Source organism: Drosophila bipectinata, chromosome 3R, assembly GCF_030179905.1.
Source record: "Drosophila bipectinata strain 14024-0381.07 chromosome 3R, DbipHiC1v2, whole genome shotgun sequence".
NCBI classification, from domain to species: domain Eukaryota; kingdom Metazoa; phylum Arthropoda; class Insecta; order Diptera; family Drosophilidae; genus Drosophila; species Drosophila bipectinata.
Window position 1 is genome coordinate 3,429,866 of NC_091739.1, and position 13,140 is coordinate 3,443,005.

Genomic DNA, 13,140 nt, shown 5'->3' on the forward strand with positions numbered 1-13,140 from the left:
AGCTCTTGCGAGACCTAATATTTTTGCAATTGAATTTTTTATTATTATTGTTCGTTTTTCTATTCAATTTTTCCGAATGGAGCCTTGTCATTCACCGGGACATAAAAGTCCCCCTCGACCATGTAGGCATTGGTGTCGGCTCCCATGCGCACACTGCTGTAGGTACTTCCACACTCCTTGGCCACCGCCGCCTCGTAGTCCCTGCACTTGATGGTCCCAAAGTTGTCCTGGGTGACAGCTTCCACGTAGTAGGTCACGGAGCGCTGGTGGGAGCAGGAATTGTCCGTAGAGGAGCATCCTGGCTGGGTTTTTCCACCGTTCGGGTAGAAGGCTCCCTTTCCAATAGGCTTCAGGAATCCCAGCCGTCCGCCGTTCGTTTGGATGGACTCCACGTAGAAGGCGTCCTCGGTGGAGAGTCGCTTGCTGGGCTGGTCGTAACTAAACAGTGGCATAGCTGGGTCCAGGCCGATAATAGTATGAACCCTTTTGTCGCCCACCGTCTTGCCAGCATAGCCGGCCACATGAGAGCCCAGACTGTGACCGATCACCTCCAGATTGTCAAGGGACATGCCGTGGTGCTCGTGCAAATACTTGATCATTTCGCCCACCTTGGTTCCGGCTCCGGGAACAGCCATCACCGAGGTGGCGTACTCCACGGATATGGCTCGGGCCCAGTTAACCACAATTACATTATAATCGCCTCGGGAGAGCCAGGCCTTGGTGATCTTCACGTTCATGCTGTCCGTGTAGCGTCCCTTCCATCCGTGGATCACAAATCGTGTGCCATGGTTCTTGTTAAAGTGCGAGTCCTCGACGGAGGCTTTTTCGGCCCTTATTTCCTTGCCTTCTGTGGGGTTATCCTTGGTGTATAAATAAAAGGTCACATCGTTGGCACGACCTTCGACTGAACTGCTTCTTAGCATGAGCTCCTCTGCCTCTTTCAAATCAAACCATTTCAAGCTGCCATCGTCCTTCGGAACAAACCAACCATTTTCGCCATTAACACGCTCTTCGATAGGCACAGCAATCACTGAAAGAAAAAGTGTATTCTAGAATCTAGATTGAAATATTTTAGTTTTGAGTACTCACCTGCTGCAGCCAGAAGAACCAAATACACGATTACCTTCATTTTGGTATTTAAACCGAATAGTGTCTAGGACGGGTTCTTGTTGCGCTTTTATAGGCAGCAGAAAGCACTCGAGTTCCAGATTCTTATCTACTCTCTAAATTGATAATATTTGGTGAGGTGATCTGTAGACTAGATGAGGGATGTATATATAAGTAATCACTGTTTTTAACTTACCTAAGTCTAAGCTGTATTTTTATTTTATTTAATAATTTTGTGAAGAAACAAGGTAATCATTTTACACCCATTACGAGTACATAAATATACAAAACTCTTTTTAATATGTTCTACCCCCTGTCAGGGTTTAAAAACATGTACTAATCTTTGGCTGATAGATATATTATAAATAGTACAGAGCTTATAGATTAATCAAGTGGTTCGAAAATCCCTGCACACTTCAGTTTCAAGTACTACTTTCAAAACTGGTAGCGGGCTATTGACTTTGATGAGTTTATATTTTGTTGCTGAGTGGGGGGATTTTGTTTTTCGGTTCTAGAGATTCTAGCAGGTGGAAAACAAAGTGTTTGAAGATTACAAGAGTGTTTGTTCCTTTGTGTTAAGATGAGTTGCATTATGAACGGATTTTTGAATAAGTACTGTGTACTTAAAAAAATGAGAATAAAAAGAAAGCGTAATCATTTTTAAAGGAAATTGAGCATTTTATTCAGAGTTCGCATCCAAGGCCAATCTATTCGATCTTGCCGAAAGGAGCCTTGTCATTCACCGGAACATAGTAGTCACCATCGACCATGTAGGCATTGGTGACGGCTCCCATGCGAACAGAGCTGTAGGTGCTGCCGCACTTCTTGGACACAGCGTCCTCGTAGTCGGAGCACTTGATGGTTCCGAAGTTGTCCTCAGATACAGCCTCAGCGTAGTAGAGAACGGAGCGACCGTGGGAGCAGGATCCGGTGGCATCCAGGCCACAGCCGGGCTGCTTCTTGCCGCCGTTAGGGTAGAAGGCACCCTTGCCAATGGGCTTCAGGAATCCCAGCTTGCCGCCGTTGGTCTGGATGGACTCAACGTAGTGGGCGTCGTCGGTGGAGAGGCGCTTGGCGGGCTTGTCGTAGCTGAAGAGGGGCAGGGCGGGGTCCAGACCCACGATGGTGTGGACGCGCTTGTCACCAACAGTCTTGCCAGCGTAGCCGGCAACGTGGGCACCCAGACTGTGGCCAATCACCTCCAGGCTATCCAGGTCCAGTCCATGGTGTTCGTGCAGGTACTTGATCATCTCACCAACCTTGGCTCCGGCTCCGGGAACAGCCAGGACGGAGGAGGCGTAGTCCACAGACCGGGCACGGGACCAGTCAACCACAATGACGTTGTAGTCGCCCTTGGAGAGCCAGGCCTTGGTGATGCGGGTGTTCATGTCATCGGTGTACTTCTGGGTCCAGCCGTGGATAACGAAGCGGGTGCCATGGTCCTTGTTGAAGTGGGATCCCTCAATGGAGCTGGCCTTGGACTCGATCTTCTTGCCGTCGGTGGGGTTGGACTTGGTGTAGAGGTAGAAGTTGACGGCGTTGGTGCTGATGCGTCCCTCCATCTTGGCTGCATTGTTTAGCATTTCCTCGGCGTCCTTGGTAGCCATCCACTCGAAGCTGCCATCGGCCTGGGGAACGTACCAGCCGTTCTCGCCATTCACACGTTCCTCGATGGGCACGGCGCTCACTGGAATAAAATGGTTCTTATTAGAGTCCTTTCGCAGGTCCTTTCTGAGAAAAACACTTACCAGCGGCCAACAGAGCGGCTAAAACAACAAAGACTTTCATATTGGTGGTCTGATCCAATTGTGATGTTGAGGGCCAGTTGTTCCTGCCTTTTATAGGAGTACGGTAATCACTTTTTAATATCAATAAGCACTTGACCACTCTGACTGCCGTGCGAGCGATGAGATAGGACCGATACCATGATTAGAACATTTTTTTGATAGCGAATGCCTTTTCTCCTGCGTAGATGATAAGCGTGGAAATTCAAGAACCGGGTATTTGTACTTGCATCACACTTTTGATAAGGCTCTGAATGTCATGATCGCCAAAAGTGGGTGTGGTGGGCCTAGAAGTGGTCAGGGGCGAAGGAGGTTCAAAAAAGATTCATAGGTAATAATAAATAATAGATTACTATTTTATGAACGAAGGGGGAATTAAAAAAATTGTTCGAGGGTAATAATTATTGGAAGTAAAATATATAAGAAGAGGTTGTAGGTTAAATGCTTTTAAAAGCCACAGTGCGTATGAGTGATATGATATTGTGACATTTTGAGTAGAGTATTAAGCTATGCAGAATATATTATATAGGAAATAAAACGCAATTTGAAAATTAAAAAAACTAATTAATTAAATTAATAAATAAAGCAAAATATAATAAAAATAAAAAAACAAAGTTACTTGAAAAATTAAAATATAATATAATTGTTGTTTCTTAATCATTTTTGTTGTAATTAAAAAATTGTTTATATTCTTTGTCCAAATAACATAAAAGTGTGTCAACAGAGTCATAAAAGTTGTTGTTACTTTGTATTAGATTAGCGCTTATAAGGTTGCACCAAATATCAATCATACGAACTGTTGCCCGGAACTGTTACTATTTACACCACAAACTTATACGTAGCTATTATAAGAAAGGTACAACTCGAAAATTGGAACTAAGAACTAGTATCAATAAAGTTGGATAAACATATTATTTGTGTTTATTTTTTAAAACTCCGCTGGAGTTCCTAATAAAGTTACGTTCGCAAAAAAAGTAATCTCAATAAAGTTTATATCAAAGACTCCCAATTGCTAATTGTAAAGGTATAATTATTTATTGGACTCTTTGTTAAAGCCTTCATCAATTAAACCATTGTTGAGCAATATCAAGAAAGACTTGAAAGGAAATAAAGTCATGAATGACCAAAAGAAGTCATAAAATCTGATAGACTAATTATTGATAGCTGATTTTTAGCCAGATAACTCCCCTATGAATTATGGCCATCATAAAGGTTCTTATGGCTCGATAAGGCCGATTCATTGATGAAAAGTCAAGGCGATTTCTTAACCCCGTTTCCGTGAGTGAGTAAAATATTGTATTTTTCAGATAACTGGAGTATTTTCTGGTTTTATTGCGTCGAGTTTAGTTAATCATGCCGAAGGGGGCCTTGCTGTTCACGGGCACGTAGAAGTCACCGGAGACCATGTAGGCATTGGTATCGGCACCCATGCGGACGGAGCTGTATGTGCTGCCACACTCCTTGGCCACGGCATTCTCGTAGTCGTTGCACTTGATGGTGCCGAAGTTGTCCTGAGCGACGGCCTCGGCGTAGTAGGTGGTGGAGCGTCCGTGAGAGCAGGCTCCGGTCACGTCAGCGATGCAGCCGGGCTGGCTCTTGCCGCCGTTCGGGTAGAAAGCACCCTTGCCGATGGGCTTCAGGAATCCCAGGGTTCCGCCGTTGGTCTGGATGGACTCCACGTACCAGGCGTCGTCGGAGTTGAGGCGTTTGTTGGGCTTGTTGTAGCTGAAGAGGGGCAGGGCGGGATCCAGACCCACAATGGTGTGCACCTGGCCGTCGGTGTTCTTGCCGGCGTATCCAGCCACATGGGCGCCCAGGCTGTGGCCAATGAAGTACAGGTCGTCAAAGGACATGCCGCGGTATTCCTTCAGGAAGTTGGCCATGGCAGCCACCTTCTTGCCGGTCTTGGCGACGGCCATCACGGAGGTGGCGTAGTCCACAGAACGGGCACGGGCCCAGTCGACGACGATGATGTTGTAGTCACCCTTGGACAGCCAGGCGTCGCGGATGTCCTTGTTCATGCTGTTCACATAGCTCTGAGTCCAGCCGTGGATCACGAAGCGTGTGGGATGGGCGGCATTGAAGTTTGAAGCGTCGATCGACTTGGCGGTGGCCTTGATGCTCTTGCCCTTGGTGGGATTCGAGCTGGTGTACAGGTAGAAGTTAACAGGCACGGTAGTGAGGCCGCGACTCTCCATGCGCTCCTGGGCCTCCATCCACTCCTCGGCAACGTCCATGTCTACCCATTCGAAGGAACCGTCCATCTGGGGAATGTACCAGCCATTCTCCCCATTGACACGCTCGGATTCCTCCAGAGCGTAAGCCGAAGCTAAGGAAAAATAAAACAAATTTTATTCAACTTAAAGTTTTTGAAAAACATTATAGAAGATACAAGAACTAACATACATTTTGGTACATATTGGTAAACGTTTAGTGGCTTTTGATATACATATCTTTATATAGTATTTTAATTTTGTTCATTTCTTATAAAAATTATTTAATAGTAATCACAACTATAAGTTTGTTAAATAATATTATTTAATATTCAATAATATTATATACCATTTTTTTTAAATATTTAAGCTATTTGATTCTCTATTAAATGGACTCCTTGGAACTCTAGAAACTTACCGGCCAGAGCCACGAATGCCAAAAGTACAAAAGTCTTCATATTGTAGAAGAACCCACAACTGATGGTTGGTAAAGTTGGAAGCCGAGTCTTTTATAGGTCCCATGGTGGGCTTCTTATCGGTGGGAGATTAGATCGTTTTCTGACTAGGTGGTATTCGGACATTTAAATTAATCAGGCCCCAATGCAAGACCTATTTTTTTGTTTTTCAGGAATTCGGAATCTGATGGAAACTTAATCTATTGATTGCCTTTTGAATTGCGTCGACGATTTGCCGACAGATACTTGAAGATTTCTGCGTTAATGCACGTAAAAGAATTCATGATTTTAGGGAATTCTACAGTATTTAATTACGAACTAGTATGGCTATCGATAGCAAAGGGTGCGGCACTCGAGCCTCGAATGTTTTCTTAATCTCCTGTAAGTCACCTCGAGTATACTTAATAATACGTATCATTAAATAGGCATTTAATTTCGCACTTCAGTGCATTCCTACGGTTGGGGCTTTCCTTATCGTGTCCAGCTTGGTGGAGTGTAATCTGTGGCAGGGATTGGTAGCCAACAGGTGATGTGGGAATTTTGTAAGGCTCAGGTCCAGGCGCAATTTTACACAGAAGTCTGTAGAAGCCTGGAGATTATCTTAATTAATGTATTTAATCGGAAGTTACAGCGCTTTTCAGCCGATTTAAAAGTGCGGTATACTTTCAGGCCGTTGTCCTTTTTATTCTCATAATGACCACTTAATTATCGTTCAGCCAAAGATTAATTCAATTAAAAACGCAAATATGAACACGACCACAACCGCAGGCCCCACCGAGTCCTGGGCATTGCCTTTGTGGACACAGGAGCTGATGAGCGGAGGCGGAGACGCAGGCAGATTCAATGAATTTCTCGAATTAATAGCTTTTTCAAAAGTGTCGCATTTCCCGTGGCACGTGCACCCATCCTGATAAATGGTTCCTCGAACATTTGATTAAGCAAATTAAATGAAAACACCAGGCTACACAGCTAATTTGCATAACCAACAGAGGATAGGTAGCCTGCGAAATATCTGCAAGATTGAAATTGGCTTTGAATGGAGCGCTTTTTGGTCTCTTATTTTAGGCATTAAGTCATCTAAAATGGTCAAAAAACAAATAACGGAATTGTCGCAATTTAAATCCTATTTAAGGAGACTTGAGGCCACAAATCACTGGCATATATGTGAGCAAATATGTGAGTAGGGACCAAGCAATAAAATTCAATTTTACGCAGGAGCCGCAAGAAACAATAAACTTGTCAGCCCATAAATAAGGACCGAAGGAAAATAAAATTTTTGCTCTCTTATTTTTTGGTTTTTTAATGGGGGTGTAGGTAGGGTGAAGGTCAAGAATTACCCTTATCTGGCTGGCGGTGTGCTCGAAAAGCTGACTCTAAAAATATTTTATCGGGTGATTAACTGTATGAATCTCAAGTAGAGGCAGGAAACTCAAGACTTCAGTCCAAACAGCTGCACATACTTTGCCCAAAAAATACTTGTCATACTAAAGAGCTAATTGGGCCGCAAGGACACACAGAAGCCACCCGTCGAGCTTGCCTATTTAAATACTGGGTGCTGTGTGGTGGTTGAGGCTGGCCTTCCTGGCATTTCCTTCAACAACAAAATACATCCACATAGATGTGGCTGCTGTTGACTTTGCCCCAAGCAAAATTACTCTTGACGGTTGCTCATTAATTATAATTACAAACATGCCGCAGAAAGTGCCAAAATAATTCTGACAACAGTGCCAAAGATATTGCCAGTTGTGGTTAAGGTTGCACAGGAAAAAAGTCTTTTCTTTACGATATCTAAAGAAATAAAGTGTAAATATGTTAAAATAGAAAGAAAATTTGTCTCAAAATATTTAAGGAGAAATAATAGCTATAATATTTAATTTAAAGGTTACAGTTTTGATTAAAGATAAAAAAATAACAATATTTTTCACAGTGTATTAAAACATGGCAGCAAAAGTGACGACTACCTGTAAATGTAAACGCGGCCTCCAGCAAAGGGACTGTTCCTTTGGTTAAAGGATGTGGCTGCCTGTCTGGGAAAAGTAAATATTTTGTTGCAACATTCTGTGGCAGCTGGATACCAACAATTTGGCTTTCATTCACTGCATTTGGCCGTGCCTCAGGCCAGCGTTAGATTCCATTTTCCGGTTGGAAAGCCCCGAACCCCCGCTATCAGCGAATCCTCCACATCCCACAAATTGGCCCATGGAAATCCTGCAAATTTGCTGTAATCTGGGCTTTTTTTAAAAATATTTTTCCAAGACCATCTTTATTTTGGCTGAACTGAGTTCTTTGCTCCCCGGTTTGTCGCTAGCTAGAAAATTGAATTTATGAAATACATTTTCGACAGGTCTGCCACCTGTTTTCTTTCGAATGTTTTTTTGAGGAAGCCTTTGTTGGTGGCTTCCATTTTTACGCTGAGCCTAAAAGGCCGCTAAACAAAATTACGCGCCAACTAAGCCCAAGAAATCTGATTTTATGCCACTTTTTTGTGCTGGCCGGGGAAATCTAAGACGTTATTACATTTTCAATGGCGCGCCCATATATCCCCGTCTTGGCTTCCATTCTTGTACGTGATTTCTTGTCAATATTTTGCATTTTATTTTATTACCAACATTATTTTCATGTTACAGTCCGCCGTCGTGCCTTTCTGTTGCCCAAGGCCTCGTATTCGTCCTGTTTTAATTTGGATTTGTAGCTTCGGTTCCCCCGCTTTAGCATTTTTATTTCATCGAGCGGTAGTGCGGTTTGAATATCGAACACGGAGTGGCTCTCCGGCATGTAATTATTTTGTGTGTTTTTGGCATTCGACGCACATTTTCCATGTCTTGTTAATACAAAATTGATGAGCTGTTCATTAATCAGGAGTCTCGAACGGGGCAGATTTTTTGATTACCTGCCGAATATGTTATGAGCCAGAAATTTTGTGGAATTTAGAGTGCAATTAAATTCATTATTGGCTCTCCCTTAAAGCTAATATCCTCCCAACATTCTTGGGTCCAGATTGTTTATTTAATTTGTTCGCATTCTGTGCTTCCTGTTGTCACTTGTCAAGCCAAAAGGTTTGATCCGTTTTCAGTTCTTCGGCAGCGATTTGCTCGAATGACATTAATGAATAAATTCCTCAACTTTTGGCCGGAAATATAAACCAAAAGAGTCCCAAATACCAATATTCGGAAAGCCTTACATTTTAAATGGGTTTCCAGATTTTTATGGAAAGAGAAAGCTCTCTCGAGCAGTCGAGGAATTTTTTAGGATAATTGATAAAAAATACAGCAGGGGTGGGAGCAAGGGAAGACGATAAGAAAAAACAACTCACGCACACGCTCAGACACTTTCCAAAGGCTCGTCCTCATTATTGTGCTGAGATAAGCAATTTACCCACTTGATAACCTTATCCTGTCCTTGCTGGGGGTGGTTGGGTGGTGAGGTGGTTGGGCCCTTGGGTGGTGGAGGCTTGTTCGTCTGTCAGTTGTATTTCCGAGTTCATTCAGCGAGATATTAAAACGAAGTGAAGCTGAGCTGAAATGATATGGAGTTAAATGATTCGAAGGCAGGCAGTGAGTCAACTTATAGAAAGGCCCAAGTTTAAATTACTTTCATTTCCCCCATTTGTACACTCGCGTATTTCGATATTAACTTTCTTATTACTTACTTTTAATTACTTACCAACTCAACGCATATTGGTTTGGCTTTCACATAATTTCAATTGAGTGATTGGAAACTATAGGTCAGGATATGACTACGAATATGAAAATATTTAATTTAAAGGCTTGTTAATAAAAAACGGACCTTTTCCTTTGAAAAATGTGTATTAACAACAAAACATTAAAGTTCAAACTTGATTTATATAAAAAACACCTGTCGACAATTCATTCTTCCCTTGCCGTCACATACATTATTTTTTGCACAACTCCAACTAAAACTCTGCAAGGATACTGTTATCCTTTCAAAACGCTCGTCTGTTTTCCATCTTGATGGATGGTTGCATATTTACGCTTATTATGGCGATTTGTTATGCAAAACTGAAAACCCTGCTCAAAACTCTTATACAGACAGCTGCCCAAAAGTATGCAACGTTTTTGGTAAACGAAAATATTTGCAGTTTAATATTAAGTACCCGCCGTGTTGCACCCAGCTAAAGAAAATCTGAAATTGCACGACTTAAGCTAATTATGGCATTCCTTTTTACTTGCAGATGGCATAAATAACTTCTGTGCCACAATGGGAAGAAGTTTGGAGGACAGCTAAGTATTCAGGGACTAGAAGTTGGTGAACAACTGCTGGGAAGCCTCCAGAACGCACTTGAATGGAGTTGGACAAAGGCCTGGTGATGTGGCCCAGACGGCGGTTACAAAGTCTTTATTATATAGCGCCACAGGAGCCGTTGCTGCGGAATGAGGAGGATGACTACCAGGACGAGCTGTTCGCCATGCCCGATTCCGCCTCTTTGTTGTACAATGAAACCGCAGCACTGGCCGAGGAGGAGCTGCACGAAGGGTACGCCTCCAGCACCCCTACACTCAACGGCCTGGAGAGCGAGAGCTTCAATGTCACCGTGCTGATGAACTTTAGCTGCGAAGCCGACGACACACAATCGGAGGATCTGTGGAGTAGCGTCTACTTCAAGAGCACCGTCTACCTGCTGTACATTCCCATATTCATCTTTGCTCTGATCGGTAATGGGACCGTGTGCTACATCGTCCAGAGCACCCCGCGCATGCGCACCGTGACCAATTACTTTATCGCCAACCTCGCCCTGGGCGACATCCTCATGTCCCTGTTCTGCGTGCCCTCCTCTTTCATATCGCTGCTCATCCTCAACTATTGGCCCTTCGGCATCGCCCTCTGCCACTTTGTCAACTACTCGCAGGCGGTATCCGTTCTGGTCAGCGCTTACACCCTGGTGGCCATCAGCATCGATCGGTACATAGCCATCATGTGGCCCCTTAGGCCGCGCATCACCAAACGGTGAGTTCATAATGGTGGGGAGGTGCGAAACAGGTGCCAGCCGGAGGGTGGGGGATATTTAATGGAAATAATTTACACATTTGTCAGGTTTCATCCCGGAAAGCATTAAAAATGCCAACTATTTATGCCCCTTTGTGAAGAATTAAATATGAACTTGGCTTATAAATTATACTCGTGAAGTAAAAAGTAGACTAATTGAATTTTTTATAAAATCCTCAAGCGGAATTAGGTTTTATTCACAAAATGTGAAATTGTTTTTTATATATTTAACATTTTGTTCTGGTTAATGATGTGTATTTTTTGTTATTTCGTTTGTAGGCAACCATAATTAAACGAATTAAATGGTTGATGTGTTTCAAAGGATAATACATTTTTTCCCCATCTCGGAAAATAGAAAATTTAATTTTCTATTTATAATATAATAAAATATATGCTGCCTTACACTTTATTTAGATTTTTAATTAAAAAGATAATCTCCCCTAATAGGGGGCAATATGAAAAGCCCTCTAATAGTATTTTAGTGTTTGCTCTTTCAAGTGAAAAACTTTTTAAAGAGTTATGCAATCAAGGTGTAAGCTTTAAGGAAAGCCTCAAAAATCCTTTTAAATTGCGTACAATATCTCTCTAATTTACGCAAAAAAGTGAGTCTTGAAATACTGTAAGCTCTGAGTGCCAACTATGAACCTTTATTGCCGTGCCTGGACATAGTTAAGTGGTCGCTGGGGTATTTACACTGCTATCCACTTTGGCCGCTTGACCCGAATGGGCTCCCCCCTTGGGACGTGGTTTTCAGGAGGCATTTAGTTAGACGGGCGCTGAGCACGTCGGCTCGTGTTAATTGGTTTAAATAGTAATCCGAGACCCTGACGCAGGCGTTTGCTTGAAAATCCAAAACGGCCGGCGGATGGACAGCGGATGGCTCGCACGCATTGCAAACGTCAATTTGTTTTGGTAACAAGATACAGCTGTTGGCCCCTCACAGCTCACAAATACCCCCTTCATCCAGCAGTGTCACTCCATAAAGCCATCCATATTATAGATTGAAAACTGGCGTGAGTATTTCATGCTCGGGCGATTTTTAATGCCAAGTTGTGGTGTATTTTGTGGCTGAATCAATTAAATACTATGTTTATAAAGAAATTATTGAATTAATTATATTCAATAATATATTATTTGTTATAGTACTTATTATAGTATTTATTATAGTATTTATTGTTATTACTTATATTTTATGAATTTATACATGTGTGGGTCCAATATAAGTACCCTTTTTATTTGTAAATTTTAAACTTTTTGACAGCTTTAACTAGAAATCCATAAATAAAATTTAATCACATAATTTAAAGAACATCATTTTGAAGAACGAAAACCAATATATTCTTTCTCAATTCTAATTCCTTATGAGTCTTTAAAGTTTTCCCCATAATAAATTATAAAATAGGCTTCAGGAGCTTTTGGAAAATAGGCTATTGGATAATGAGCTAAAAGATTTTTAATATACTTATTTATCGGAGTATTTAATAACTAATCTAATAAGCTATACCAAAGTAGCCCACAACCCACAAGGTTTTGTATAAATAATTTCTCCAAGTGTTTACTTTCTGAGCTAATGAAAGCTATATCTTACGTCAGTATTAGCGTGCATGTGTTTGCGTGCCACGAAAGCCATCCTTTGTGGCTTCTGCAAATATTTGCGGGGACATAAAGTAAATACGGCTGATAATTATTCAACATGTCTGTAATTTACGCACACGCAGCTACCGCAAAAGCGGTCTTTAAGCCAAGCCCCACCTCCGGCTTAATGTCCGCTCACCATGCTCACTTCCTTCGGATCGGATGGCAGCAGTCTGGGAGGGATCATAAGAATGCCAGCTGGATACCAACTCACATCACTCATACGTCACCGCGTCACACGGTGGGGCCGTGGTGGGCGGACAATTTTTAAACTGTTTAAGAATTTATGAACACATTTTTCCAAAGAAGCAGCAAAGTGGATTACAGATAAGCTAAAAATAACAGGCATTTTAAAAATTTAGAAGAAAATCAAAAGTACTTACCCGGCACTCATCTTCTTGGCGTTTCTTCTTTGCAGTTATGCCAAATTCATCATCGGCGGCGTTTGGTTTATTGCACTTGCCACGGCTTTTCCCATACCTGTTGTTTCCCGCCTCGTGCTGCCGGGGTCGCCGTGGCATCAAAAATGCGAGAAGTAAGTACCGACCCAGTGTGGCGATAAACAACGTCACAAAGACAACAAAACAGACACGGAAGTGAGGGTGTTTTCAAGGAGAGTTTAACGACACTGAGAAAGAACACATACTCTGTTATTTGTCAAAAAAACTTTTAATTTTAGTTAATAATTTGTAATCTTGTATTTGAATTAAATGACCTTTACTCTTTTCTTTTTTGGGAATAAATTTTTGATTAAAATTATATAATAAGTTAATAACTAATATCACCCAAGCTCATTAAAATAAACACCCTGATGCCAATCTTATTCGGCTTTAAAAATTATTTAGAGGAAAGAAATGCAAAATTTTGTAAGAAAGTTCAATATTTTTGCATTATGTAGGCGTATTTCTGTTAAGAATAGAAAAACTTCTTGGTCTTGGCGTC

General features: G+C 42.0%; 4 protein-coding genes across 5 annotated transcripts in view; 1 reads left to right on the forward strand and 3 right to left on the reverse strand.

Annotated features, from left to right (window-relative positions):
* The window catches only part of RYa-R (RYamide receptor), a 58,235-nt gene that overhangs the window by 11,898 nt on the left and 33,197 nt on the right, over positions 1–13,140 (forward strand). For both annotated transcript variants that reach the window (XM_017245516.3, XM_017245517.3), the window contains exons 2-3: positions 9,752–10,524; positions 12,617–12,733. In XM_017245516.3, coding sequence (XP_017101005.2) covers positions 9,863–10,524; positions 12,617–12,733 — 779 coding nt within the window. In that variant the 5' untranslated portion in view covers positions 9,752–9,862. The remainder of the gene's footprint in view (positions 1–9,751; positions 10,525–12,616; positions 12,734–13,140) is intronic.
* LOC138926655 (phospholipase A1 VesT1.02-like) lies at positions 19–1,133 on the reverse strand. Its single transcript, XM_070281544.1, has 2 exons — positions 1,090–1,133; positions 19–1,030 (listed from the first exon to the last, which is right to left on the reverse strand). The coding sequence occupies exons 1-2, from the start codon at positions 1,127–1,129 to the stop codon at positions 60–62; spliced, it is 1,011 nt and encodes a 336-aa protein (XP_070137645.1). The 5' UTR covers positions 1,130–1,133; the 3' UTR covers positions 19–59.
* Positions 1,762–2,914, reverse strand: LOC108128121 (phospholipase A1 VesT1.02-like). The gene is made up of 2 exons (XM_017245519.3): positions 2,856–2,914; positions 1,762–2,794 (listed from the first exon to the last, which is right to left on the reverse strand). Exons 1-2 carry the CDS (start codon positions 2,893–2,895, stop codon positions 1,815–1,817), a joined length of 1,020 nt encoding a protein of 339 aa, XP_017101008.1. The 5' UTR covers positions 2,896–2,914; the 3' UTR covers positions 1,762–1,814.
* Positions 4,152–5,585, reverse strand: LOC108128120 (phospholipase A1). Its single transcript, XM_017245518.3, has 2 exons — positions 5,523–5,585; positions 4,152–5,220 (listed from the first exon to the last, which is right to left on the reverse strand). The coding sequence occupies exons 1-2, from the start codon at positions 5,560–5,562 to the stop codon at positions 4,235–4,237; spliced, it is 1,026 nt and encodes a 341-aa protein (XP_017101007.3). The 5' UTR covers positions 5,563–5,585; the 3' UTR covers positions 4,152–4,234.

Excerpts from the sequence above, each read along its gene's own strand:
- LOC108128120 (XM_017245518.3), bottom strand. The coding sequence starts at position 5,562 with ATGAAGACTTTTGTACTTTTGGCATTCGTGGCTCTGGCCG. Across the intron at positions 5,221-5,522 it reads GGCATTCGTGGCTCTGGCCG|CTTCGGCTTACGCTCTGGAG; the intron begins GTAAGTTTCTAG and ends ATTTTTCCTTAG.
- LOC108128121 (XM_017245519.3), bottom strand. The coding sequence starts at position 2,895 with ATGAAAGTCTTTGTTGTTTTAGCCGCTCTGTTGGCCGCTG. Across the intron at positions 2,795-2,855 it reads AGCCGCTCTGTTGGCCGCTG|TGAGCGCCGTGCCCATCGAG; the intron begins GTAAGTGTTTTT and ends ATTTTATTCCAG.
- LOC138926655 (XM_070281544.1), bottom strand. The coding sequence starts at position 1,129 with ATGAAGGTAATCGTGTATTTGGTTCTTCTGGCTGCAGCAG. Across the intron at positions 1,031-1,089 it reads GGTTCTTCTGGCTGCAGCAG|TGATTGCTGTGCCTATCGAA; the intron begins GTGAGTACTCAA and ends TTTTTCTTTCAG.